The sequence below is a fragment of the Desmodus rotundus genome, chromosome 10 (genome assembly GCF_022682495.2).
Source record: "Desmodus rotundus isolate HL8 chromosome 10, HLdesRot8A.1, whole genome shotgun sequence".
Classification (NCBI taxonomy): domain Eukaryota; kingdom Metazoa; phylum Chordata; class Mammalia; order Chiroptera; family Phyllostomidae; genus Desmodus; species Desmodus rotundus.
Genome location: NC_071396.1, coordinates 39,907,667 through 39,932,947, shown reverse-complemented (window position 1 = coordinate 39,932,947; position 25,281 = coordinate 39,907,667). Strand labels below are relative to the sequence as shown.

General features: G+C 63.1%; 1 protein-coding gene across 9 annotated transcripts in view; it reads left to right on the top strand.

The window, feature by feature from the left end:
• Window positions 1-24,149, top strand: part of FLT4 (fms related receptor tyrosine kinase 4) — a 38,599-nt gene extending 14,450 nt beyond the window's left edge. Inside the window, exons 4-30 of one of the 9 annotated variants that reach the window (XM_053913007.1) lie at window positions 112-224; window positions 325-487; window positions 671-810; window positions 1,101-1,269; window positions 1,579-1,696; window positions 3,994-4,148; window positions 4,231-4,393; window positions 5,533-5,656; window positions 6,692-6,800; window positions 7,699-8,061; window positions 8,210-8,356; window positions 8,454-8,585; window positions 8,740-8,846; window positions 9,116-9,251; window positions 9,699-9,803; window positions 10,147-10,260; window positions 10,424-10,512; window positions 10,636-10,786; window positions 11,182-11,276; window positions 11,655-11,777; window positions 11,949-12,060; window positions 13,074-13,173; window positions 13,477-13,582; window positions 14,054-14,208; window positions 15,097-15,217; window positions 18,074-18,159; window positions 22,336-24,149. In XM_053913007.1, the coding sequence (XP_053768982.1) occupies window positions 112-224; window positions 325-487; window positions 671-810; window positions 1,101-1,269; window positions 1,579-1,696; window positions 3,994-4,148; window positions 4,231-4,393; window positions 5,533-5,656; window positions 6,692-6,800; window positions 7,699-8,061; window positions 8,210-8,356; window positions 8,454-8,585; window positions 8,740-8,846; window positions 9,116-9,251; window positions 9,699-9,803; window positions 10,147-10,260; window positions 10,424-10,512; window positions 10,636-10,786; window positions 11,182-11,276; window positions 11,655-11,777; window positions 11,949-12,060; window positions 13,074-13,173; window positions 13,477-13,582; window positions 14,054-14,208; window positions 15,097-15,217; window positions 18,074-18,159; window positions 22,336-22,537 (3,698 nt within the window). In that variant the 3' untranslated portion in view covers window positions 22,538-24,149. Of the gene's footprint in view, window positions 1-111; window positions 225-324; window positions 488-670; window positions 811-1,100; window positions 1,270-1,578; window positions 1,697-3,993; window positions 4,149-4,230; window positions 4,394-5,529; window positions 5,657-6,691; window positions 6,801-7,698; window positions 8,062-8,209; window positions 8,357-8,453; window positions 8,586-8,739; window positions 8,847-9,115; window positions 9,252-9,698; window positions 9,804-10,146; window positions 10,318-10,423; window positions 10,513-10,635; window positions 10,787-11,181; window positions 11,277-11,654; window positions 11,778-11,948; window positions 12,061-13,073; window positions 13,174-13,476; window positions 13,583-14,053; window positions 14,209-15,096; window positions 15,218-18,073; window positions 18,160-18,282; window positions 18,731-22,335 lie in introns of those variants that run through there. The other 8 variants (XM_053913005.1, XM_053913004.1, XM_053913003.1 and 5 more) reach the window with 8 other exon arrangements.
• Window positions 24,150-25,281: the final 1,132 nt, after the last annotated feature.

The following is a 25,281-nucleotide window of genomic DNA, read 5'->3' as shown; positions in this document are numbered from 1 at the left end:
CCCCCACCCCGCCCTGCGACCTCATGGTACTGCCCTGCTGATCCCCTACCCCGTCCGAGCAGAGGCCCCTTGAACCCCGCCTGCCCTTCCCACAAACTGCTCCCTCTGCAGACTTGAAGCAGCTGTTCATCAACAAGCCGGCCACACTCCTGGTCAACAGGAAGGACTCCGTGTGGGTGCCCTGCCTGGTGTCCACCCCCGGCCTCAACGTCACGCTGCGCTCGGTACAGCCCCGTGCCCACCCCAGCCCTGTCCCTGGGAAATGCAGCCATCAGCCCAGCCAGGAGGAAGGGGCAGCGGGTGCTGATGGCCGTGTCTCTGCAGCAAAACTCGGTGCTGCAGCCGGACGGGCAGGACGTGGTGTGGGACGACCGCCGGGGCATGCGGGTGCCCACCTCGCTGCTGCGCGACGCCCTGTACGTGCAGTGCAAGACCACCTGGGGCGGCCAGGCCTTCTTCTCCAACCCCTTCATCGTGCACATCACAGGTGGGGGTTGCCCAGGGCCGCAGGGTCATATCCAAACGGCCGCTCCCACGTCCTGGGAGGGGGACTGCAGGAGGAAGGTGGGGGCCCCCATCCCCAGTCATGGGGCTGTAGGTGCCACGGCTGGTCTTGTTGGGTGCCCTGCACTCTGTGCCCTGTCCTGTGAGGGGCTTTATGTGTCGCCAGGCAACGAGCTCTATGACATCCAGCTGTTCCCCAAAAAGTCGACGGAGCTGCTGGTTGGGGAGAAGCTGGTCCTGAACTGCACCGTGTGGGCTGAGTTCAACTCCGGTGTCATCTTCGACTGGGACTACCCAGGGAAGCAGGTGAGGCCAGCAGCTCCACCAGGGGCTGTGCCTGAGCCACCCCCCAGGAGTCCCCATCACTGCCCACACCGCCCTGGCTTGGCACACGCCAGCCTTTGCCGAGAGGAGGTGCAGACTGAGCTCTGCCCCAGGCACCCTGGTCTGAGGGGGAAATTTTTCTGCCCCGAGGACAACTTTTCTGGGCCTGGGTCCCAGGCTCCCGGAGGCAGTGCTGGCTGGGCTGGTGTGTGCCTTCGGTGGTCAGTTTTGCCAGAGCCTGCCTGTTCTGACCCTGGACCTCCCCTGGGCAGGCCGAGCGGGGGAAGTGGGTGCCAGAGCGGCGCACCCAGCAGACTCACACCGAGCTCTCCAGCATCCTGACCATCCGCAACGTCAGCCAGCAAGACCTAGGCACGTACACGTGCAAGGCCAACAACGGCATCCACCTGTTCCAGGACAGCACCGAGGTCATTGTGCATGGTACGTCCTGGGCGGGCTCGACGTGCCCAGCAGGGCCTGGAGGGACCGGCAGTCAGTCTTCAAGCCTGGGGAACAAGGGTCCTGTGTGCAGCTTGGGCCCAGGGTCAGAAGTCCGAGTGCACCAAGCAATGTGGAGTCCAGCCCCGGGGAAGGGAGGGCTGAGCAGTCCGCCTGCTCGGTTGCCACACCTGGTGCGCACAGGAGGGGCCCCAGTCCGCAGTGTCTGTCCTCTGGGTACAGGGAGTCCCCAGGCAGTTGTCAGGGAGCGACGCCAGCCCTGGATTCACTCTGATGCCTTCCATCCCTCAGAAAAGCCCTTCATCAGCGTCGAGTGGCTCAAGGGTCCCATCCTGGAAGCCACGGCGGGAGACACACTGGTGAAACTGCCCGTGAAGCTGGCAGCGTACCCCCCGCCGGAGTTCCAATGGTACAGTCCTGGCTCCCGCCCCTCACGGCCTGCGGGGCCTAGCTGCAGAGCTGACCTTCGGGTGGGAAGGGCAGCATCCTCCCGGGCAGGGCCTGTGCCCTGAGAGCCTGCGGGGACTGCCGTGCAGACACTCGAAGGAACATGCCTATATAATGCGATAACTCAGCCAGAGGGAAGGTTGGCCCCGGAGGCTGCTGACCTGGGAGCGCCGGTCGGTGGGCGTTCCGTGCGGGGGCAGTGGGCGCAGCATGGGGCTCTACCTAACTGCTTCCCGCACCCGCTCAGTGCCTCTGAGGGTCCTGCCACCCAGAGCAATGGCTCCAGGCTTCCTCGGCCTCACTCTGAACAAGCTGCCACCCCAGGGCCCTCCTGTCTAGAAATTCGGAGACACCGCAGGGGTTCCACAGACTGCTGTGGAGCCAGGCCCTGGCACGTGGACTGCGAGAGCTACGAGGAGGCCCACGGGCTCCGGTCTGTGGCCTGAGACAGAGGGGATGCCAAGCGCCAGCGGGGGCCCCCCCAGGGGAACTCCCCCAGACCTTGGGAAGGCATAGCACCCCTGCACCCTCTAGTCGCCTGAGTGGTCCCCGTGGTTCCCCCCTGGAACGTCACATCTCCCCAATCCCACCATACAGAGGAGGAAGCAGAGGCCAGGAAAGGGGCAAGCATTGCTGCCTGAGCCTGCAGCCTGCTGGGAGGCCCTGCCCAGTCCCTTCCCAGCAGGGAGCCTCACCTTTCCCAGCCTGGGGCGCCCCCTTCAGGCAGAACAGTCTCTTCCTAAAGCCCTGGTTTGGGCAAGCAGAGGCTCCAGGTGCTCTCAGCCAGCAGCCCAGTCTGCTAGCTGGAGGCTGGACACAGGCTTCTCCTGGGAGGGCCCGGGGCTGGGTGTGACCTGGCTTCTGAGGCCACAGACTTCGGGGTCCACTGGCGACCCCTGGTATAAAACTTCCCTCACAGGTGTAGCCTCCTGGAGACTCCTGGGGCCCTCTCCCCTGCCCTCCAAGGCCATCAGGCCGACCCGCTCTGGGTGGCTGGCTCTGCTGCACCCGGGGCTGGCCCAGGCCTAGTCCTTGGACAGCTGGCTGCACGCCACCATTCCCAGCACGTCTGGCCTTTCTGTTCTCACGTGATCAACATCTTCCTCCCAGAAGTGCTCAGCCCGCCCCACTGCTCACGGAGACATTGCCCGGGGCACTAGTGACCACAGCGGCCCCTCATCTGAGTGTGTGATGGTTATGAGTAACGAATGGAGGGAACCCTAGTGAACAGACAGGCCCCAAAGTGCCTCCGGGTGCGCAGACCCCAAGTGAAGGAGGCTCACGCCAAGTGCCGGGCCTGGGTCAGACCGCACGACCCCGGCTGGAAGGTGTACTCCCATCCCGTTTTCAGATGAGGCAGTGAGGGGCTTTGCCAGGGTCACAGGTGCCGTGGGCGGCAGACTCAGAACTCTGCACCAGAGCCCAGGGGCCGCGTGGCTTTGGTGCTTCCCTGCCCTGTGACCCTAGTGAGTCACGCCCCTCCCAGGTGAGAGCGGGGCCCCTGCGTCCCGCTCCCTGTTGGTCTCTGCCTGAGGCCTGTGCCTCTCCTGTGTCTCTCTGGCCTCGCACACCCAGGACGGTGCTGCCCGAGTGGGGACCGCTCCATGGGGGAGACAGACAGTCAATATGGAAACCTGAGTGCAGTGAGCAGGCAGCAGAGACGGGGCCGAGGGCCCCCCTGGGCCCCAGGACGGGCCTGTCTGCTGAGCAGGTACTTGACCGCATGTAGGAGGGAGGGGGGCACAGAGCCAGGAGAGGGCCAGCGTCCTCCCCACGAGGTAAGGGTCCAGGCTGTGCTCCCCGGGGAGCGTACCTCCCCTCCTTCACTGCGCTCACCACTGCAGCCTGTGAGAAAGAGCAGAGCCCGTCCAGAAGGCAGGCAGGACCCTCCCGGCCTGGGCCTCGGAGCCTGGCTGCTGAAGGCTGGCCCTGGCCACGGGCAGGCCGCAGAGAAGGCGGCCTCACTGTGCGGTGACTCACTCCCTGTGGACGCCCTGTGGGGCTGTCAGAGCTGTCGCAGACCCTCCGTGTTCCTGAGCCTGCCGTGGTCGCGCTGGTGCCAGGAGACACCCCCAAAGTCTGTGGGCGATCTGTGCCCCCGAGCAGAGTCAGCGCCCTGCCCTGCACCCCGCAGCCTCCGGGGGGGGGGGCTGCCTCCCCACAGCACCTCCCAGTTGTGGGGGCCGGGGCATGGCAGGGAGCCAGTGCCGGGGTGGGCTGGGCGGGTCGCCAAGCACCTGAACTCCCTTCCCGGGCCAGGTACAAGGACAGGAAGGCTGTGCCGGGGCGCCACAGTCCACACGCCCTAGTGCTCAAGGAGGTGACCGAGGCCAGTGCCGGCATCTACACTCTCGCCCTGCGGAACTCCGTGGCTGGCCTGAAGCGCAACATCAGCCTGGAGCTGGTGGTGAATGGTAGGGGCGGGCTGGCGGGCGGGCGGTGGGCGTGTGGGCATGGTCAGGTGGATGGCTGACCACTGCCTGCCCGTCCCCCCAGTGCCCCCCAGCATCCACGAGAAGGAGGCCTCTTCCCCGAGCATCTACTCCCACCACAGTCGCCAGGCCCTCACCTGCACTGCCCACGGGGTGCCCCCTCCTCTCGGCGTGCAGTGGCACTGGCGGCCGTGGACGCCCTGCAAGACCTTCGCCCAGCGCAGCCTGTGAGTGGGGCCCCAGCCCGTTTGCCCTGCTTCCCAGCCCGTCCGCAGCCACGGCCGCGGCCTCCGCTCACCACTCTCACTTCTCCCTGGGTTCTGCTCTAAACCCAAACCCTGTTTCCACCGCACTGCCACCGGCCCCCCGGCACCATCCACCCGAGCAAGGCCCAGGCCCTCCCTGTGCCAGTCACACCCGCCCTCCCACCTGGACGGCACATGCTGGTGTCATCGGAGAGAACCCTGGGGCGGTGCCTCTTGTCCAGGAGGACGCCTCCTGTCTCCTGCCAAGCAGGCAGAGCTGGCCACGGGCCAGACACTTGGACTGAGCGTGGGCGCGGCACACCAAGCTCATGAGCTCCTCTGGGTAGCGCTCACTGCCACCCTTACAGAGGAGGGGCGTGACTTCCCCAAGGTCACCACTCTAAGCAGCAGAGCCTGCCTGACTGCTGGGCCCCACTCCCTTACGCCGAAGGGGGCACCAACAGGACAGACAGGCAGGGAGCAGCAGGGCGCAGGAGAGGAAGGTGCAGAGGTGGGCCGTGCTTGGGAAGGCGCTAGGGAGCCAGGGAAGGGTGCTGAGCAGGAGTGTCATTTAGCAAGAGATTATCGTGAGCAGGTTGGAGGGTCACGGGTGGGGAGGGACGTTAGCTGGGAGCCAAGGGAAGAAACAGGGCAGCGACACCAAGGAGGGGCTGTGGTCCCAATGTGGTCAGTGAGGGGGGCTCAGCAGGGGTGGCCTTGGGTCTGGGCCAGCCCTCAATGTCCAAGGCTCACAAGAGATTCTTCTAGATCACAAGGCTGTGAGTCACGGCTGGCACCTCCCAATTTGCTTGCTTCTGATGCTTAACCAGCCAACAGCACCCTGGCCACTGTGCTCTGCTCGGGGCAGAGAAGAACCGCTCTTGGGGGCCCAGACTCTAGTGGGAGACCCAGACCCCACCTGGCCCAGGCAGGGGCTGAAGTCTAGGGGGGAGTGGAGGAAGCGAGAGAGCTAAGTGGGGCAGGGGTGTTAACTGTTGCCCCTGGAGGTCTGGGTGGACCTTGCAGGAGGGGCACACGCGAGGTGGGGACCCTGAGCCTGACAACACGACCCCTCCCTGCCACACGGCTGACGGGCCCTTGTCCATTCTTGTCCCCAGCAGCCGGCGGCAGCAGCGGGACCGCATGCTGCAGTGCCGGGACTGGAGGGAGGTGACCACACAGGACGCTGTGAACCCCATCGAGAGCCTGGACTCCTGGACAGAGTTTGTGGAGGGGAAGAACAAGGTAGGGACCAGCCACGCCACCGCCTGGCGGGAGAGGAGGAGAGTGGGAGGGGAGGGTCCAGTCCAGGCCTCTGTGCGTGGGTCCCACCAGGCAAGCAGGACTCTGCAGGGAGCAGATGAGTGGGCCGCGCTCCCTACACACCTTTCCACAGCGTGTTCGGGGAGGGCCGGCTGCTTCCCAAACAAGGAAGATAAGGTTCAAGGCTGCCTGGCCAGGCCATGGGCTCCAGCAGCCCACAGGCTCCAGGCCAGGGGTTGGCCTGGTCTCTACCAAAGGCTGCTGAGCCCCTGGCCAGCCTTGGGGGCAATGCTTAGAAGACGCCAGGCGGGGGAGGGGACTGAACAAAGGCACCCACTTCCTACAGTCACTTCCTGTTTTCCTGCACACCTCCAGAGCCTCTTCCTGTTCCAGGCCTGGCCAGGAAGTGCCCAGCTTAGAGTGGGCTGGGTGGGGGGTGCATCTCGGGGTGGTAGGCAGGGCTTAGGGCCCTCTCTCCTCCCCTGTTTCCAAGCTTCCTACCCCCCAGGCCAGAGTCCTTCTGGAAGTCTAGGGCCCAGCTTCCCCTGTCACTTCCCAGGGCTCTGGGACAACAGGCGGTGGGCTCATCACACAGGCCCCGAGCAGTGACCTGCTGCTCGTCTTAGGCCACAGACCGATTCCTGACCCTGGCTTGGACTGACCCAGCACCACCAGGCCCCTGTCCCCCCTCAAATGGCCACAACCTAAGCCCATCCACAGCCAGAATTCTCTCTGGCCCTGCCTGTTGCCACCCTCTGACCCCGTCCTCTGTGATGCCAGCTGTCCACAATACTGTCCCCTGGGTTTTCCAAGGAGCACTGTCTGCCCCCCCCCCCCACCTCTGCTGCCCGAAGCCTCACTTCCTCGTCTATACCTTACATTCCTGGCCCTGCCTCTGAGCTCTGTCACCTCCAGTTCAGAGCCTCAGTTTCCCCCACGCCTGGTGGGCACAGCAGCCTCCTTGCCGAAGGGGAGGGTTGGGGCAGGAAACACACTCTCAACCTGTGCTCTGCCCAGACGGTGAGCAAGCTGGTGATCCAGTTCGCCAATGTGTCCGCCATGTACAAATGTGTGGTCTTCAACAAGGTGGGCCAGGACGAGCGGCTCATCTACTTCTACGTGACCAGTGAGTGGCTCAGGCGGGCCTGGTGGAGGTCAGGGAGCGGGCAGGCACGAGAGGAGAGCAGGCCTGGGAGGGGAGGAGACCAGGGTGGGGCCCACTTAGGTCTGGTGACTGTGGGGCACCCAGGAGAGAGATCTGGGCAAGAGGGGTAGACTTTGAGACCATGGCATACGGACTGGAGTCCACTCGGGTGGAGTAGCCCCTCTGCCTTCAGCCCCGGAGGGGCCTCCCCCAGGGGCGCTGTCCTGCTTCCCCCCGCCCCCTCCCAAGCCCTGGGTCTGCAGAGGTGGCTCACTGGTGTGTTCTGCCCTGGGAGAAGGTCCATACTTTCCTCAGATTTTCTAATGTGTTAGTGACCTCAGGAAAGCTAAGAACTGGATGGAAGGGAAGTGACTGGGCCTAGGGCTGTAGCGGGGGACCCAGAAGAAAGATGGAGCCAGAGAGAACACTCTCGGGGGGGGGGTGGTGAGAGGAGCCCACAGGAGCCTGACAAGGAGAGGCCACAGGAAATCAGAGCTCGAAAGCTAAGGAAACGGTGAGAACGTTTCAAGGAGAGACAGTGGTGGGTTGTGGTCAACAGCGAGGCAGGATGGGGACTCGGGCCCCCACTGAGCCAGGCAACCAGGCACTCACTGGGAGAAGTGGGGACGGCAGCTGGGGTGGGTGGGGCGTGTCCAAGAGAGCCCCGGGGGAGGCAGGCGGGAGGGCAGCCGGTGGGGCTGACTTCTGTGACGGCCAGTGGTCAGTGAGGGGCGCCGAAGGGAGTGAAGCAGGCCCTGGGTGGTGTCCCTGGGTGGAGAGCTGAGTGAGTGTAAAGGCCAATGGGAAAGGACGAGCAAGCCGTGGCAGGTGAGTCACTATCGCTGGTGCAGAGTCGCAGCGGTTCTCCCTTCCACTCCAGCCATCCCCGACGGCTTCAGCATCGAATCGGAGCCATCGGAAGAGCCCCTGGAGGGCCAGGCGGTGCGCCTGAGCTGCCAGGCAGACAACTACACTTACGAGCATCTGCGCTGGTACCGCCTCAACCTGTCCACGCTGCACGACGCACACGGGAACCCACTGATGCTCGACTGCAAGAACGTGCACCTGTTTGCCACGCCACTGGCCGCCAGCCTGGAGGAGGCAGCGCCCGGAGCGCGCCACACCACGCTCAGTCTGACCATCCCCCGCGTGGCGCCAGAGCACGAGGGCGACTACGTGTGCGAGGCGCGGGACCGGCACAGCCAGGACAAGCACTGCCACAAGAAGTACCTGTCTGTGCAGGGTGAGGCGGGCGGGGCCGGAGCGGGGGCTCCCACCTGCACCAGCCTCCCCACCCCTCCCCTCCCCGCTTTCTGCTCTCGGGAGGCGCCTTCCCAGGGCCCTCTGGCTTTCTGCACACCACTTAGTTCCGTTTTGACTCCTGCCCCCAGCCCTGGAAGCCCCGAGGCTCACACAGAACTTGACCGACCTCCTGGTGAACGTGAGTGACTCCTTGGAGATGCGATGCCGGGTAGCCGGGACGCACGTGCCCAGCATCTTGTGGTACAAAGACGAGAGGCTGCTGGAGGAAGAGTCCGGTAGGGGGCGCAGCCCGCCGAAGAGCGGGGTGTGGAGGCTGCGGAGGTCAGGGCCCCAGACCCCTCTGAACTCTAACGTGTAACCCGCCTGCTGCAGGAATCGATCTGGCGGACTCGAACCAGAAGCTGAGCATCCAGCGCGTGCGCGAGGAGGATGCGGGTCGCTACCTGTGCAGCGTGTGTAACGCCAAGGGCTGCGTCAACTCGTCTGCCAGCGTGGCCGTGGAAGGTCCGGCCTGCCCTCGCGCCCCTCCTCCCACCTCCCGCCCTCGCTTGGTGTCTTCCTGTGGCCATCTCCCTGAAGTTGTGCCCACCAGAAGGGGGCGCTCGCGCGGAGGGGCTGCTGCCCCCTCTACACACAACGGTCGTGTCTGCTCACGCAGGCTCCGAGGATAGAGGCAGCATGGAGATAGTGATCCTCGTGGGCACCGGGGTCATCGCCGTCTTCTTCTGGGTCCTCCTCCTCGTCATTTTCTGTAACATGAGGAGGGTGAGCCCCCCCCTCCCCAGCTCCTCATAGGGTCACTCTCCACCTGGGCCAGCCCGTAAGATACGGAGTGAGGTCCCCGGCCTGGCCCACCCCCACCCTCACCTCCCCGGAATCGCCCTGACCCCTCCGTGTTGGGCTCTTGTGGGACCAGAGGCGGTTTGCCCCGCTGTCTTCTCCTTGACTGAGGGCCCCATCTGCCCTGGGCTGAGTTGTACCCAAGCCGTGGAGGTGCGGCCTGACCCACGAGCTGTCCCCGCCCCCGCCCCCAGCCAGCCCCCGCGGACATCAAGACCGGCTACCTGTCCATCATCATGGACCCCGGGGAGGTGCCCCTGGAGGAGCAGTGTGAATACTTGTCCTATGACGCCAGCCAGTGGGAGTTTCCCCGGGACCGGCTGCACCTCGGTGAGGCCAGCACCCAGCGTGCCCCACCCACCCTGTCATACCTGGCAGAGGCCGCAGGCTGCAGCCCTGAGATCCATCCATGCTCAGAACTCATGCCAGGAAGTCCCGCCTGGCCCCCTTCTGTTCTGACCTGTCCATCTGGGAGTGCACCCCCAGAACCACAGCCAGGGCTCCCAGTTCCCAGGCCCCCCGGGGTCATGTCCTGCTGCTGGGAGCAGGGCGGACCCACCACACCTGCCGGGAGAGGATGCAGGGCTTCCTGTCTGCCCGTCCTCTCCTCTGCCTGCTCTGCTCCCCAGGCTCTTCCTGTTTGGCACAGGGGCTCCTGACCTTCCTCCCCCTCCTGAGCCTTCCTTCCTGGCCCCCACACGGGTTGCCCCCTGCTCCCCATCCCTCTCCACCGTCACCTCCACGCAGCTCACCTGGACTCGGCTCCCTGCCCCACAGGGAGAGTCCTGGGCCACGGGGCCTTCGGGAAGGTGGTAGAAGCCTCTGCTTTCGGAATCAACAAAGGCAGCAGCTGTGACACTGTGGCTGTGAAAATGCTGAAAGGTGTGGGTCGGCCAGCGGAGGGAGGGGTGGCGGAGCTGGTGAGGAGCAGCGGCTCTGGGTGGCTGGTGCGGTGTGGTGCGGGAAGAGAAACTGAGGCTCAGAGCCAGGGTCTCACACACGGCTCTACAGGCGAGCCCGTGGGAGTCAGAGCCCGGCCTGGGGCTCGGGGCTGAGTCATCTTTCCCAGTCCTACCTGAACCCTGCCCCAGGGAGGGGCGGTTGGGCAGTGCTGGGCACCCTGCGCCCCCGCTGGCAAGGGCGCTGAAGGTGCCTTGGCTGAGCGCTGGGACTGGGGCGAGGCGGGCGGACCTGGCACCACGCGATGCCCCTGTGTCCCCTCCAGAGGGCGCCACAGCTAGCGAGCACCGCGCGCTGATGTCGGAGCTCAAGATCCTAATTCACATCGGCAACCACCTCAATGTAGTCAACCTCCTGGGGGCGTGCACCAAGCCAAACGGTACGGGGGCGGGCGCCCAGCGTGGCAGGCAAGGCCCTCGGAGCACTGCGTCTGTGGGTGCGTGGGGCGGAGGAGGGCTGGGGGGCAGGATGTTGCTGCTGTGCTAGCCCTTCCCCGCGCCCTGGCTCCGCAAACAGCCAGCTCCTGCCCTGCCCCGCCCCAGGGCCCCTCATGGTGATCGTGGAGTTCTGCAAATACGGCAACCTCTCCAACTTTTTGCGCGCCAAGCGGGAGGCCTTCAGCCCCTATGCGGTAAGTGGGCACCCTCCAAGGGCCAGAGCTCTGTGGTGAGCCGGCGGGGTGCCAAGGTGGGCTGGGGTGATGCCTTTGCTGCAGGTGGCAGGCCCCCCTCGGACCCGCTTTGGGTATCCGCAGGAGAAATCCTCCGAGCAGCGGAGGCGCTTCCGCGCCATGGTGGCGGGCGCCCGAGCTGACAGGCGGCAACCAGGGAGCAGTGAAAGGGCGCTCTTTACGAGGCTGCTGATGGGCAAGGGCAGGGCGGAGCAGGCCCCTCCGGCCCCAGAAGGTAAGAGCCTGGCTTCCTCTTGCCCAAGATGTAGCAGGCACCACGATACCTCCTGGTTGGGGGACAGTGGCATAAGCTGGCCTGGGGCCCTCCTGGCGGGACTTGCATGGGAGAGGGGTAACGGGTTCGCCTTAGGAAAGCAGGACCCCTCGGGGGCAGGAGTTTGCCCTGTAGACGGGGAGGCGGAGCAGACGAGCAGGTACAGCAGGTGCAAGGGTCTGGTGATGCGGCAGTGCTCGCTGCCCTGGGAGAAGTGGCAGAGTGCAGGCTGGGGGCCGCGAGAGGGCCCGCGGCTTTTTAGCTAGCGCCAGAAGAGATGCAGCGAGGGCTGGGTGGTATGGAGTTTGGGGGTCGTGGAGGGGTCCCCCCTGAGCCCGCCTTGCTCCTTTGTGCAGCCGAGGACCTATGGCTGAGCCCGCTGACCATGGAGGACCTAGTCTGCTACAGTTTCCAGGTGGCCCGGGGCATGGAGTTCCTGGCCTCCCGCAAGGTGACTGCCCCGGCCCGCCCTTCAGAGGGGAGAAGGGGACCCACCGGCTCGCCATGATGTGAGCGGTCCCAGCTCCCCCCACAATGACCCTGAGGTCGAGGTGTGTTTCTCCCGCTTGGGGGAGAAAACAGCCCACGTGGTGGACATGACTCCCCAGGACTTCCAGCCGGTCAGTGTCAGAGCTGGATGTGGAGTCGGAGTCTGTCCCACCGCACAGCCTCCTCGGCTGTCCCAAATCCTCCACGAGCCCCCACACGGCGAGTCCTGGGGGTGCCCAGAGATCCGGGGCGGAAGGAGCAGGGCCTCGGCATGGCCATGGCCATGACCCTGCCCCAGGGGCCTTTGCTGACCGCCCCTTCCACGGGCTCGTGCCCCTAGTGCATCCACAGAGACCTGGCTGCCCGGAACATCTTGCTGTCAGAAAGCGATGTGGTAAAGATCTGTGACTTCGGCCTGGCCCGGGACATCTACAAGGACCCCGACTACGTGCGCAAAGGCAGCGTGAGTGCAGGCTGCGGGCCTCCTGGCCAGGGGCGGTGCGGGGGACTCCCTGCTGTCCACAGGGAAGGTCTGAGGGCCTGCAGAAACCCAAGTGACCCGCGGAGCATCTGAGGCAGGGCGGTGGGGACAGAAGCCGAGGATCAGGACCCACACTTCCTCTGCCCCCTGCAGGCCCGCCTGCCCCTGAAGTGGATGGCGCCCGAGAGCATCTTCGACAAGGTGTACACCACACAGAGCGACGTGTGGTCCTTTGGGGTGCTGCTCTGGGAGATCTTCTCCCTGGGTGAGTGCAGAGCAGGGCTCAGGGTGGGGACCGGCGGGATCACAGGCTCCAGGCCCCACCAGCCCTGTGGTGCAGGGGGCTGGGCAGCCTGGAGCGCACAGCCCCGGTCATTCTGAGACCCCCTCCGACCCCCAACGTGGGCCACACTAGCACCATTGAAGGGAGCCGGGCAAGGCCCAGCAGGTCCTCCATAGTCCCCTTCCCCCGTGGAGCCCTTCCTCCCCTGCTGTGGACACAACTGCTGCTTCCGGGGCCGGGAAGGGACTGCAGGCTTCCGGGGGCTCACTCCGGGGTCTCACTCTGGGGGCTCACCTGCTTATGCATGGGAGCCTGGGCCCCACTGGGACCAGGACAAAGAAGCCCCTACACTGGAGGGAGGGGACCAGGCAGCGAACCCTGGGATGAGTGCTCTTACTGAAGGGAGAGCGCGGGGTGCCCAGGGAGGGTGCATACTGTGAGCCAGGGGCCCGGGAGGCTGGGCTGGTGAAGGGGTGTGGCGAGACCTGGGGGGACAGTGGCCAGGACGACGGTCCCTGAGTGTAGGAGGTGGGCAGGGCCAGAGTCAATAGATGCAGTGAGAGGGAGGAGAGGTGGTCCTCTGGGCCATTCGGGGCTGGGCGAGGACCTGGAGTTTCGGTGTAAGGGGAGCTGTGCGGGGCTTCGCACAAGGGTGGGAGCAGCCCGACTTGCACTGCTGCGTGGCCGGCTGCGTGGCTGGCTGCGTGGCCTGCTGCGGGCAGGCAGAGGGAGACCAAGAGGCCCCGCGGACCCTGGTGATCCAGGAGCCCTGTTGGTGCTGAAAGGGCTGTAAAGCACCAGTGCCCACTGCGAGCCTCGCGGGCAGGGCAGTGCCACGCTCCTGCCGGAAGCAAACGAAGAACGGGCCCCGCCAGGAGCTGCAGGATGCGCACCCACCGTGACGGCCAGGGCAGAGTGATTTGGGAAACTGGGCGGAGCAGCAGCTACCTGCTTCCCACTTACCCACCCACCCCACCCCCCTTTCCTGCTGCCAGGAGCCTCCCCGTACCCTGGGGTGCAGATCAACGAGGAGTTTTGCCAGCAGCTGAAAGAGGGCACCCGGATGAAGGCCCCAGAACTGGCCTCTCCTGCCATGTGAGTCTCTGCTGGCCGAGCAGACTTTGGGAGTCAGGAGAGGTGGGGCGGAAGGGGGCGTGCAGGCAGCGGGTAGGGGGCAGGGGGCAGAGGGCAGCGGCAGAGAGTTGCTGCAGGCGGGCATGGGAATGGAGGCTGGCAGACAGGCTCCCACTCTCCTCCTCTCCTCCCCCAAGGCAGGAGGGACAGTGGGTGCCTGAGTCCTGGGGGCAGGCGCAGTGGGTGTGAGGCTGGGGAGGGGGCTGGGTCTGCCAGTGCCGGGTGCGGTCCCTCATACCCAGTCCAGCCGCACTTTCCCTGCAGACGCCGCATCATGCTGAGCTGCTGGTCTGGAGACCCCAGAGAGCGGCCTGCATTCTCAGAGCTGGTGGAAATGCTGGGGGACCTGCTCCTGGGTGGGGGCCCACAGGTGAGCCCCTCCGGCCACGTCCTGCTGCAGAGGTCTCTGGCCAGCCCTCGGGGTGGTCGGAGCCCATCCCGGCCCTCAAGGAGTTCCCCGCTCTGGGCAGAAGTGATAGGTTCCTCCCCCTGCACCCCCCAATGGCTCCACCTCCTGTTCCTTTGCACCTGCCCTTGCCCCATGCGTCCCTCCCCAGGGGCGCTGGGGCCACAGCACTCTGGAACCTGGAGCAAGGCAGGGAGACCTCCTGCCCCGCGGGCAATTGGCGCCCAGTTGCACCTCAAGAAGAGGGTGGGAGGTGCTGGTGCTAGTTCCTGGGTGGCAGGGCTGGGCGCGCTGGGGAAGGCACTCCAGCCTGGAGGCCTCCGGGCCCTCAGAGTGCAGCCCTTCTCGGGCCAGGATGCCAGCAGTCCCAAGGGCCCGGGCAGCTGGGGGCCGTGGTGGCCCTGACCCTGCCACCTCTCCCGTTCCTGCCCCCAGGAAGAGGAAGAGGAGGACCACGCGGTGCCCTGCAGCTTGAGCCTGGAGGAAGGCAGCTTCTGGCAGGCATCCGGCACCGCCCAGCACGCTGTGAGGGCCGAGGCCGCTGAGGAGGGCAGCTGGCCGAGCCCGCTCCGACACAGCGTGGCCGCCAGGTCAGCCGCCCTCCCTGGGCCCAGGGGCTCCCCTGGTAGGAAGAGGATGGTTTGTACATGGTGTCTTTTATCCTCATTAGTCGTCAGGGGAAAAGCGAACTACAAGGACGTGAGAGACCGGTATAGGCCAAGTCCAACTGCAGAGTGATTTTGATGGTAGTGCCCCCGCCCCAGTCAGCCTCGGGGCCCTGCAGGCCCTTGGCTTCTACTTTTCCCCTGGCTGTGGCCCCTCCGCCCTTCTCTCTGCCCTCTGTCTTCCCTGCACTCCCAGCCTCTGCCCCCACTCTCCAGTTTAGAGGGAGTGTCCCTCTGGGGTGGACCAGCTCACCCCAGCTCCACTTTGCCTGAAGAGAAAAGGAAGGGGTGATGAGTCCCCAGGGCCACTGGCAGAGACCCTGGGATCAGGGCAGGCCCCCACTAACCGGAGCCCGGGACTGAGACGTCCCAGAGGTCCCTCTTGGCGGCTGTTTGTACTCCATGTTCCCGCTGGCCTTGCTGAGGAGGGTCCTGAGACTCCTGCCCACCTGCCCCTGTGTGGAACAGGGCCAGGCCTGGGGACAGGAAAGGCCCGCTGGTTCTTGCCAGGCCCCTTCCACCAGCACACACACAGATGTCCACACACATGTGCGCATGTGCCGACCAGGTGGAGGCCTCCCCGGTCTCTCACCTCGCCCGGCTGGTGGCTCCACTCCCCTCTGCACCCTCCCCACAGTGGCCTCGGGTTCCATCCTCTGCAGAGAAGTGGGAAAGGGAGGAGCCAGAACAGCACTCCAGCCCCCGGCTGGGGTCCTGCCCAGGAGGCGACAGGGTGGGAGAGGTGGCCCGAGCTTTCAGGAGGGGCGCTGGCCGGGGTGAGTCTCTGCAGCACCTTCTGTTTGCTCCCCACAGATACTACAACTGTGTGGCTTTCCCCGGGAGCCTGGCCAGAGGACCGCAGACCCTGGGCCCCTCCAGGATGAAAACGTTCGAAGAATTTCCCATGACCCCGACGACCTACAAGGCATCCGCGGTAAATGGAGGGGGTGCGTGCCCCAGCTCAGGGAAGCAGACGGCAGGGACGCCTGGGGCCTGGGTGCTCCCACAGGGCCGTGGCCCTCAGCGGCTCTTGCCCACACCCTCTCCCCTTGCACAGCCCCAGCCCTCTCTCCCAGAGTGACAGGTGCCAGTGCCTCTCAGCCCCTGGCTTCGGGAGTCCAAGAGACCATGGGCTGAGACAGTCCCCCACATCCGGGACATGTGGGAGGCAGAGGGCAGGCCCGGGCTGCCTGGACAGGCTGGCTCAGGCTCTGAGAGGAAGGCTCTGGGTGGCCTGGCCTCCCCGCCGCCGTCTCTGGCCCGGCCCACACTCGGCAGCATAGTGTTCTGTCTCTAAACCTCCACGGCTGCCTCTGCTGGGACGAAGCACGGGGCTGCCCCCTGTGCATCCCGGCAGGGCCGGTGCCCCACCAGCCCATTCCTCTGCCGGTCAGCAGACCCCCGCAGCCACAAGGGCCCATGTCCAGGCTGAGCAGGGACCACTCCCCAAGGGGGGCGCAGCTTAGAAGCACCTTATCCTGCCTATGGGTGCAGAGAGCGAGCTCTCTCAGCTCCCTCTCCCCACCCCACCCGCCTCACAGCTGCGGAGGGGAGAGGGGGGCACTAATGGGCAGCTGCTCAGAGCAGAAGCTGAGGTCTGAGGGGTTTTCTGGCACCAGGGAGTGTGTCAGTGGCCTCGAAACCATGCTGCAGGTGAAGGGACAGGGACCCCACAACTCACTTGGTTTCACCACTTTAAGACCTTACCTAACGCAATTCAATTTCCTGTATTTTTCTATCTTCCTCCCACACCGTGTGGCTGGGAAGCCCACCCTTTTGCCCCACGTACCCAGCACACACACGCAGCTGGTCCTGCCTGCTTCGTTCTGCAAGCCCAGTAGAGCTGACTCAAACGCACTTTTAAACCACAGCAGGCTCTTCTCTCTTTTCCCGGCACCAATCCAATCAGGTCATCTTAGTTTCATTTCGTTTTCCCTACGCCTAGGAGGTTTGGCCTCTGCCACCACACCTTTGGTAAAATTTCTGGAACCACACCTGCCAATAGAACACCTCCTATGCCAATGAGACTCTCCGAAGAGATGTGGCATGTCGTTTTCTTCCTTATCCTTCGGAGGAAGAGAAGCAATGGGCGTCTCATGCAGAGAGTTCACAGATAAACCAGTAGCTCTTCCGTGTAGCGCAAGCACACGACTTTACACAATAGCCAGAGACTGGCCCCCGCGTCCCACAGCCAAACCTTTGCCGCTCTGTCCTGCCGGTCCCAGGTCACCTCCCCTGGAAACCACCAGGCTCCTCCGTGATGGTGGCACAGCCCACCCAACGGGGGCCTCGCTGTGTTCAGGACCCGTGCGGGCGCCATTCCCATTTCCCATCAGGAGCCCCGCCCTGGCGTGGTGCGGCGGACTGTGCCCTGCCTGGGTGGAAGCAGGGCGGGGAGCGGGTGCAGGGGAGAGGCTTACCTGTGGGCAGTAAAGGCTGAAACCCGAGGAAGCCAAGAAGCTGCACTAGAAAGCGGTGCCTCCCAAATGCACAGCAGACTCCCAGCCTGGAGCGGTTTCCTACCGTTGACCCGTTGGGTATAGTTCTTAATTTATGTCAGTGCTTGATTTCGTTAAGTCCAATTAACAGAGCTCTTTCAGCCCAATTCTGAAGAAGGAACGCACCCAGGGGCCGCACTGGGGATTGGGTGTGAGTCTCCCATAGCCGACACATGGACACGTAAGCCAGACGAGGCACAAAGAACACAACCCAGCTCCCGCAGAACAGATGCTGGACCGGAGATGGTCCCCCAGGGATGTCCTGGACTGCCCCGCAGGCGACCCTCAGCCTTCCACAGTTAGACTGAGGCCGGCCCGGAGTCCTGCGTCCTGCAGACAGTGCCCGCCTCACCAACCAGAAACCAAGCCCTCGCCAGAACTAAAACTACCTTTCCCACCACCCTGCACCCAAAACAGGAATAGGAACGCTAATTACAGTGGCCCCAGAGGCTGTCCTCCCAACTCCCTTCTGAAGCAATAAGCAGGTTCAGGTGCCCCTTTGCTTCGTCTCGAGGTGGCCGGGCGGACGTCCTGGTGGTCAGCGCTGAGCAGGAGTCTCCCCTAGAGCAAGCAGGTCCTCATCACGCAGAGACGCAGGCAGGTGGGCCCCGGACAGCTGCTGCCCGCTGCCCACTGCCCCACCAGGCTGAGAGGGCGTCCTTTTAGGAGGGCTCCATCTGAGTCACCAGATCTGCTTCCGAACTCACGGGTTCGCTTCTTGGGGTGCTCTGTTCAAGAAACTACACATGGTAGTCGCAGGTGTATTCACAGGTAGTTTACTTGGCAACGAGTAATGGAGATAGTAGGCAAATCCAAACCCTCCCTCAGGGAGGCTTAGCTCCAGCTTTTATACACTGTTTGGTCAATTACACCTTGATTCCTTCTTTGCAGTTGGCTACATTTATCTGGTTTGAGTGCCTCTCAAGTCCACCCTGTTTACAGCTGGTCTGCAAAAATACAATGCTACATTGTAACATTTAGCAAGAGTAGTATTTAGTAAGGGCTGTTCAGACCTTGAGGCCCCTGTCCTGTCTGACAGCCTGCTACACGCATGGCTGCTTTGTAGGTCCCCCCCACATGGGGTGGTCTAGCTTTTGCTGCCTCCCCAGCGCCAGCAGGCGTGGCCCCTAGGCCTCAGTTTCTCTCTGTGTGGAGGGTGACGGCCCTCCGCCGTGTGCTCCAAGGAGCGAATGGATGCCTGTTCCCTGCTCACAAGAGGTGTGAGGTTGGCAACAGTGCCTGCAGCCCAGCCTTGGTGGGACCCAGAACCTTGGCTTGCTCTCTCCACGTAGGACAACCAGACAGACAGCGGCATGGTGTTGGCTTCTGAGGAGCTTGAGCAGCTGGAGAGCAGGCACACAGCAGAAGCCGGGCTCAGGTAGGGCTTCCTGCGCCCCCTCCCCTGCCAGGGGGTCCAGGAGCTGGCCAGGGGCTGCGTGTTCTCGTCACTCTCTTACCCGAGACTTTTCGTGGCTCCCTATTGCCTTTCTGTGTGTTCAAGGCAATGCACTCTGGGACACCAGGCCTTGGGCCCCCAGCCTCCCCAGAGGAGCACCCGCCCCTCCCCGTCCAGACCCAGCACACCTGGGCCTGGTCCCACACCTCTCTTCCGTTTGGCAGATGCTTGGACACCACCTCTTTGTAAAACCGAGTGTGACCCTCCATCTGTGCCCCGTGTGTGTGCACCGCCCTCCCCAACCAGGGTGGGCCACCGCCACCCGGGGCCCCCGGAACGTCGCCCGGTGGCCTCTGGAGCCTGGCAGATCATGTAACCTGGACACGGCTGGCATTCTGTTTTGATAAGAATACAGTTACAGAGCAATCCTGTACCGAGGGTGACCTGCTTAGAAGGTGACCACCACTTGCCCAACAAGATAGCCCCCCCAATACTGAATATTTAAACTTTTAATGCTGCAGATAAAATAGTTGAGTGTCTGCTGGTTCACTTCATCGGTGCGCGCGCCCGTGGCTGAGTCGCTGGCACCATCTGCGACGCTGTTGAGAACAGGGCTCCCTCCCGCTGGGCGCACACCGCTCTGGGCCCCCGACCCAGCTGCCCAAAGCCATCTCAGCTTCCACCTATGCTGTTCCTGAGTCAGTTTATATGTTGTCACCACAGGTATTCATTTGTGCCATTAGCATAGTTGATGTCCTTTTCCACCTTTCTGGTAGGTGATCGATGACCTCTACAACTTAACCGAGGTCTACCGATGGTCGTGGGTACCAATTCAGTACCCACAGGAACCCCCAGCTTGGGGTCTGTTTGGTGCAAACAGCTCAACTATGAAACAGCACGGCTGAGAGAGAGCGCAATGATGTTACAGCTCAGTTATGAAGCCGCACATCCCTCCTGGAACAGCAGGGCTGTGCGGAGGCCCTGGGCACAAGGCCCCTTTCTGGCTAGACAGCTCCACTCTGTCCCACTCTGCGCTGCTCAGCTCTGGTCCTGGGAGCTGGTTTCAGTGTTTCTGAGCTGGCTTCAGTATTTCAGCCCCAGCGGGGGAAGCAGCAGCCCACAGCCTTCTGGGGAAAGGCAAAGCGTTCTGTGAGCCAGAGGGGAGCTGACTTATCTAGAGAGAAGTCCCCGCTCCGGTCCCTGATTGGTTCATGCTCATGCAAATGAGGACTTTTAAATCCTCACGGTTTAATTGGTCCAAAGAAACACAGTCCTATTTGGTTGGGATGGAGCCTGGGAGTGGCCCCTGAAGGTGCTGATGGGGGCGTCGCTGCACAGCTCTGGTTAGACGAGCAAAGTCTCAGCCCCACTGGTGAAACACTTCCAGGAACTCCTGTATAAGGGCTGGCTCAGACGGCAGGGGCGCAGCGCTGGCGGGTGGTCCAGCACAGAGGCAGGCAGCTTAGTGCCGGCTTCTCCCTGGGGTGTGTTTGCCTGAGAGGCCCCTGTGCACCAACAGCTGCTGGGCTCTGTCTGCAAATCGGAGCCTAATTAGCCACCAGGAGCCATTGTCAACAGGTGCATCCGTTCCTGGGGTCAACACCAACCATTGGTTATGTTCCCAGCAGCCTGTGAAGGGAGGGCCTGCAGGACTGTGAACACTGGCACTTGTGGGGCCAAACACCCGGGAACTGAATGGGGCGTGTTGGCTTCTGGTTTTGTGTTCATTGGTTCTATTGAGGGACCTCTCTTAGCGACCTGGTTTGGGGAAGTTATTGCCAATTGCATGGACAGAAATAGTTTCTACCTAATACTTCTTTGCCAAACAGTTATTTTATCTCTCAAAAAAAGTAATTCAGTGCGAGGGTGAGGGGATGGTAGCTACTTAAACGCTCACACGTGGAGTAAGGCCCTCAGAGCCTGTGACGTAATCAAGGAGAGAGAGAGACTGGCTAGAGCCAGCATTGCTCCGCTGCACCACTGGGAGGAAGAGGCAGGCAGGACCCCCCGGGGAGATGGAGCCCCAGGACGGCAGCCCCAGGCCAGGGAGCTCAGGAGGGGCTGAGCCCCAGCAGGAAGAGCCGCTCTCTGGGGCAGGCACCGCTTCAGACGGGCAGTGAGCTTCCCAGGGAGGGTGCGCCTCCGATGCTTGGTGGTAGAGGAAGGAGAGAATCACAAACAATGAGAGTCCTGTGGAAGTAAAATCACATCAAGAATCCAGAGGACAGACACACACCCGAGGGAGCCGTTCCTTCCCTGGCGGCAGGGACACGCGGCACACTGGTGCACAGAGAGGGGCGGCAGGTCTTTGTCAGGGGCGCGCACTGGGCCCGTGGAGGGTGCAGATGGGCACGCAGAGAGTGAGCCTCAGAGGGGCGTTTGTCTCCCAGTCCTTTCCTGTTCTCGGGTCAGCACTCACCCCCGGGGAGGGAACGCATCCGCATTTCCACTGCCTCTGGCCACTCAGGACGCCAGCTCCCCTGCCCACAGTGGGGCCCGTCACCCGAGTCTGTAGGTGGCAGGAAGGGCTGGAAACCCTGGGCTTGGGTTCGGTCAGCAAGGCAGCAGCCAGGAGGGGCCCCGCACTCCCAGCAAGGCGGCCTGCTCGCCCCTGGTGGCAATATGACAGGATGAGGGACGTGAGCAGAGCCTTTGGAAAGTAGGACCCAGTTGAAGGAGTTCACAGGGACACATGGGATGCGGGGCTGACGCGGCACTCCTGACTGAGGACACCCCGAGCCGAGCCCTCTGCTCAGGGATCGAGCTGCCCCAGCACGCACAGTCCTCGCAGGGAGCAGTAAGCGTCGCCCGCGCAGAGGTAGTGTGGGCACTAAAAAGACAAACAGAATACAAGCCTTCCGGTAGATGTAAACACTCAAAAACACGAAGCAGAGGGAAAAAAAAAAAAAAAACGGTGACAAAGGCTCCAACAAACTCAAACTCGCAGACAGACACGCGCTGCGCCGGGAATGGGAAGTGCAGGCGCGTGCGCGCGCAGCGGGGAGACACCCAACGCGGGCTGAGCGAGCCCGGCGCGGGGGCTGCCGCGTGGCGACCAGGGCGACTAGGGGACCGCGGATGGGGTGAGACTTCCCGTGGAGGACACAGACACGGACGTGAGAAGGGTCAAGAAAATGAAATGCAAATGTTTAATGAAGAGGTAAAAAGAACTAAAAAGAAAGTGATATCGAAATTCAGTAGAAAAAGATCCAGCATGTACACAATTGGAGTCTCTGAAGAAGAACATGCGAAGGGTGGAATAGACTGAAATGTTTGAAACTCGTAATTCGAAGTAAGTCTTCTAAGTAAAAGAAGACCTAGACCTGCATCTGGGAAGCCGGCCCGGCGGTAAACGCCGAGGCATATCCGAGTTGAACTACAGGACTTAAACACTCTGGGAATTCGGGCAAAAAGACTGACCCACGAAGAAAAAGAGTCAGGTCGGCTTCAAGTTTTCCAACAGTACCATGCAAAGCAAAAACAAAAACAAAACCGACGCTTCCCAAGAATTCAAAGAAAGCAGAGCTAAGGAGCGAGGGTCATAGGGCATCGGAGAGGCACCCTGCGGGCCCTGGGCCAGCGTGGGAAGCTTGGGTTTCATCCTGTGAGCCACGGGAAGCTCTCACAGGTCTGCTGTGAGGAGAAGGAGGTCTTGCAGTGGCAAGGATCTCTGAGGCATGGAGTAGAGGCTGAGAAGAGCGAGAGGGGAGGGTGGGCTGGAGGCTGGCACACACCGCACAGCAACGGGCCAGGCCTGGAGCGAGGGGCGGGGATGCACTTGGAGGTCAGAGTGGGCAGGACTGCTGGATGGCGTGGGTGGGAGTGGCGGTGGCGGGAGGAAGCAAGGATGCCGGGATGCCTGAGCCATGGAGCCAGCGCTGATGCTCCTCATGGAGATGGCAAGGCAGGGTGAGAAGCAGGTTTGGGGGGTTGAGCTTGGGCATCCTCCGTTGTCCCAGCCCCAGGCCCAGGATGGAGAAAGCCCCGGTGTTTGCCAACAGTCACACCAGCCCCGCCGGCTGTGTGACACCTGTGTGTATTTCCGTAGGCTTCGCACTCACTAAAACTCAGGTGTGTCTCTGGTGATTCCGATTGGACCTGCCCAGGTTCAGTCCCTAATTCCCCCATTTCCTGCTGACACCATCTTCCCTGTCTCAGCAGCTGTAAAGGAGCCGGCTGGAATGTGGACGTGACCAGGGCACACCCTGACCCCCAGGGGCGGCGGCGGCGGCCCGACCGGGGGGCACAGGGAGGCCAGGTGTTCTATGACAGCGAGTGCGGGGAGCTGGCGGGGCCGCCCCGGGAGGGCGACTGCAGCCCATTGGCCCCCGCGCCCTTCTCCGCAGACAGCAGCGACTAAGAAGGCTCTGGCAAGGCCCTAGGTGCCCACAGCGCAGGCCCAGTGGGGCAGCAGAGGGCTGGAGGCCCGGGCTGAGCGCGCTTCTCCTTTGGTTTTGCTGGGTGGCGTCTCCACGTCCCTGCCTACCCTTTCCTAGCTATCGAGAGCAAAGCCCAGGCTCCAGGGCTCCCAGAACCCCACGGCCACACCTGCCCAGGTCTTCCGCATGGACCCCCCAGACCCTTCTCCCCTTCCTATCAGAGTCCCTTTACCTGGACGTCCATGGGGCCCAGCCCTGGGCCAGGCACACCCAAGAGAATGCCCCTTTGATTGCCTCGCCCTCACTGGGGGGGAGGGGTTGCGTGATCCCCATTTCTGATGGGGAACTGGAGGGTCTGACAGTCACAGACTATGAGGGTGAAGCTAGTCTTGAGCTGTGGCCTCCCAGCCCCTCCCCAAAGGCCACGTCTCCCAGCAGCCCTTCTGTGCCCTGGGCAAGGCCCTTCTTCGCTTGCCCCTGCAGGGCTGAAGCGAGGATGCCAGGTCCCATCTCAAAGCACCAGTGAAGAACTGTGTGTATATTGGGGGGTCCTGTGCTGAGCCCGCAAGCAGCTCAGTCACAATGCACCCTCCCTGCGGGTGAAGACAATTCTATGGGTTATTTTCATCAGAACTTGAGAAACTGGGCTGCTGTGAAGAATGTGCTTTTCAAAACTTCCATCTGGAGGAAACCCAGGGCAGTTCATTCTGAATCTAGATGATTCTCACTCCTGGTCCCCAGCTGGTGCTGTCACAGCAGCCGCAGCCACGGCCGCCTCTGGAGAAGGGCCTGCCCACCTGGCCCAGGGCCCGAAGCAGGAGCAGATAGAGATGGTCTAAAGCAGCCCCATTTGAAAAATCACTCAGTTCTTCCCTCTGGGTCCTGGGCCTGCCACCCAGCACCCCCCATGCTGTGAAGGTCCTTCTGAGAGGTGAGCACCAGGGTCCCACCGAGGAGGCTTCCAGGCTGGCCCCGAGGACCCCCAGCGCTGCTCCACGCCACCAGGCAATCAGCGGTGTTCATATGGCCTCCAGGGGACCCTGTCTTCTGCCCCCGGTCTCTGCCTGACATCGTTGGCCCGCCGGTCAAGCCTCTGTCATCCCGAAGGAGCAGCCAAGGATCCTCTGGAGGCTGGAGCCATTCTGCTCAACCCCCCACCCCAGCTCACACTGTCCAGCCCCCTGCACCCTCCGAAGGAGAAAGACTGGCCTCCCAGTTAGCTCCACAGAGGCTGGCACCGACCCCAGCACGCGAGTCGCTTGCAGGACAAGCACCGTGCAGCGAGCAGGGGCCCACCCACAGACCCCCCCCAGTTGTGTATTGTTTCCTAGGACACGCACACCGCCCATGGGACTGACCCTCACTTCCCCACTGGGCCTGCTCCTTGATGTCACCGGACTGCCAGACTTGGGTCTCAGGTAGAGGAGCCACACGCGGGACTGGGCGCAGGGCGTGGCCAGCCAGGCCCCTCCCTGTGCACCTGCCGCACGCACAGACACGTGCTTGGGGAAGAAAACCTCCCACGCCCTTGTACGGACGCCACGTGCTCCGGAAAGCTCCGAAATATTTAACAAAAGATAATAATAAATGTGATGCCAGTCTTTGAGTTACAGTGAGTGGGTTCTCAGTTAAGTCCCAGCTCTCTTTGAAGCTTCGATTTCAGCATGTCGGCCCCACGAGACCACCGGACAGGCCACCAAAGGAAAGGGCCTCCGAAGCCGCAGAGCCAGGACACCCCTCTCCCCAAAGCCACCAGCAGAGGGCGCCAGGACACCAGGGAGCACCTATCCTGCATTTGAAGCGCTTACAACGGTGCTCCCCTATCTGCTTTCCGTCTAAAGGGACAGGGCACTTTGTAGGCAATGGGTCTGGGAGCACAGCCCAGGCGGGGTCACTGCGACCAGCTCCCCACTCTCCCCACGCGAAGCGGGTGTCTGTGATCACTCGGGATGCCCAGAGGAGTACCGTGCAAGCCCAGGGTCACCTCCCGGGGCCCCAAGGCCAGGGCTGAGCTGGGACCCCAGGCTCCATCCCCACCCAGGGAGCTGAGCTCCAGGCAGCAGAGTGTGGCGGGGGTGTCATCTCTGCGTTTCCTCCCCTCACTGGTGAGGGCTGGCGCCTGACACTGGCCACCTGCGTGCGGCCTTTGAATGAATGCTTCCTGGGAAGGGCTGACCCAGCTGCAGTCCCAGGGGCTCAGGAGGGAAAGCCGGCAATGACCCATGGACAGGGCCCCTGCTGGAGCCAGGTGCACGGGGCACCGGCAGGGCTGTCAGCACAGTCCCACGGGCAAAAGAAGCCCAGCCAAGGTCAGGAGCCAGAGGCCACCCTGCGGCCCGGCCCTGTGCCTGCCCCACCCAGGCCTCTCCCATTGCTCTGGGGCCTAGGGCCTGCTAGGAGCCTGCACCTCCCCACCTCCCCACCCCTGGTGTGACGCCCGCTGCTCAAGCCCCATTTTCAACTCTAGTGAGAAGAGGTGGCGGGTCTGTTGTCTCTACTTCTGTAACAAATGAAAGCGTGAGCACGGAAAACACCGCCCTCCCGTTGGGTTTGGGCAACTGAAGTCTGCACTGACACGGGCTGACTTTAGCTGCCTTCCCGTGGCGTGGGCGTTGGCATGACAGCCCAAGCTCTCCAGGGGGTGCCCACCCACACCCCTCTTCTGCTGGAGACACAAGATTCCAGTCCTTCAGAGGGGCCAAAGGCACATTTGAGCATCCCCTGA